Source organism: Nannospalax galili, unplaced genomic scaffold (genome assembly GCF_000622305.1).
Source record: "Nannospalax galili isolate Female #2095 unplaced genomic scaffold, S.galili_v1.0 scaffold632, whole genome shotgun sequence".
NCBI classification, from domain to species: Eukaryota; Metazoa; Chordata; class Mammalia; order Rodentia; family Spalacidae; genus Nannospalax; species Nannospalax galili.
In genome coordinates this window covers 705268-706866 of record NW_008332816.1, presented here as the reverse complement: position 1 = coordinate 706866, position 1599 = coordinate 705268, and the positions used below count along the sequence as shown (strand labels likewise).

General features: G+C 46.5%; 1 protein-coding gene across 1 annotated transcript in view; it reads left to right on the top strand.

Moving 5' to 3' along the window:
* Nucleotides 1-510: 510 nt before the first annotated feature.
* Nucleotides 511-1599, top strand: part of Tarm1 (T cell-interacting, activating receptor on myeloid cells 1) — a 10519-nt gene continuing 9430 nt past the window's right edge. The window contains exon 1 of the mRNA XM_008827774.3: nt 511-653. Coding sequence (XP_008825996.2) covers nt 620-653 — 34 coding nt within the window. The 5' untranslated portion in view covers nt 511-619. The remainder of the gene's footprint in view (nt 654-1599) is intronic.

Genomic DNA, 1599 nt, shown 5'->3' with positions numbered 1-1599 from the left:
TTTTCTTTTTTGTTTTTTGGTCTTTTAGAAACAGGATCTCCCTGTAGCCCCAGCTGGCTTGGAACTCACTATGTAGACCGGGCTGGCCTTGAACTCACAGAGACCCACCTGCCTCTGCCTCCCAAGTGCTGGGACTACAGGAATGCACCTGGCTCAGCCTGCTTTCTTTTGCATCCCAGGACCACCTGCCCACCCACATTGGTGTGAGATCACCCACATTGGATTGAGCCCTCCCATAACACTTAATAATCAAGAAAATGCCTCACAGACATGTGCACAGGACAGTCCTATAGAGGAAACTCCCCACTAGACGTTCCTGCGTCCCAAGTGTGTCACGTTGACAGCCCAAGCTATCCTGCACAGGCCTTTAGGAAGTTATCTGTCCGATGCCAGAAACTTGACTGAGGAGGAAGAGGACAGTGTGAGTGACGTTTCTGAACGGATGTGTAGGAACATTTCGCAATGGACTGTTAGCTAGCATTTACGAATTTCCTGAAAGGGCATGTGAGAAGAAGAAACTAAGGAGCTAGCTCGGACCTGTGCCTGCCCAGACCCTGTGGTCAGGGAGACCGTGCTACCCTGATCACACTCTTACTGAAGACGGCCCCTCGGATCAGCTATGATCCCTAAGCTGCTTTCCCTCCTCTGCTTCAGTAAGTTGCTCAGGAAATCAGAAAATTGGTGAGATACTTGAATGAGGGGTGGGCAGGCAGAGCTAGAACTCACAGCACTCAGAGTCCTGAGTTTATAGGGAGAACTAGAAATCTTGCTGAGAGTATTGGACATGTTAGATCGAAACCAGGGCTCAATGTGTAGGAGAAATGGAGGAGAAAAATGAGGGCTAGGATGTATGTAGCTGTTGAAAGAGTGCGTGCCTAACACACATGAAGCCCTAGGCTCCATTGCAAACACTGTGTAAACCAGGCGTGGTGACATACACCTGTAATCCAAGCATGTGGGAGGTAGAGACAGGAAGATCAGAAGTTCAAGGCCATTTTCAGTTACACAGTTCGAGGCCAGTTTGGGCTACATGAGACTCTGTCTCAAAAAAGAAAGATGTAAAGGAAACAATATTGGGAGAGTCTATGTGCTGTTGCTAGCCAAAGCTCTGAGCCTGAAACCTGCAGTTAGTTATTTCTGAGATATGTGAGAAACCAGCTGGAGGTACCTATCACCCATCATCTATCACCCATCATCATCTATCTACCTACCTATCTACCTACCTATCTATCTCCCATCATCTACCTACCTACCTATCTACCTATCATCTATCTATCTATCTATCTATCTATCTATCTATCTATCTATCTATCATCTATGTATCTATCACCCTTTTTAGGACAAGTGCTACCAGCCAGTGTTCAATGATTGGATCTCCCTATAGCTCTAGCTGACCTGAAACTCACTATGTAAATTAGGCTGGCCTCATTCTCACAGAGATCTGCCTGCCTGTAGCTCCCGAGTGCTGGATTAAAGGCATGTACCATCACAGTCAGCTATTTTTTTTTATTTTATATGTATAAGAGTTTTATGTATGGGGCTGGAGAGATGGCTCAGCAGTTAAGAGCACTGACTGCTCTTGCAGAGGACCCGGGTTTG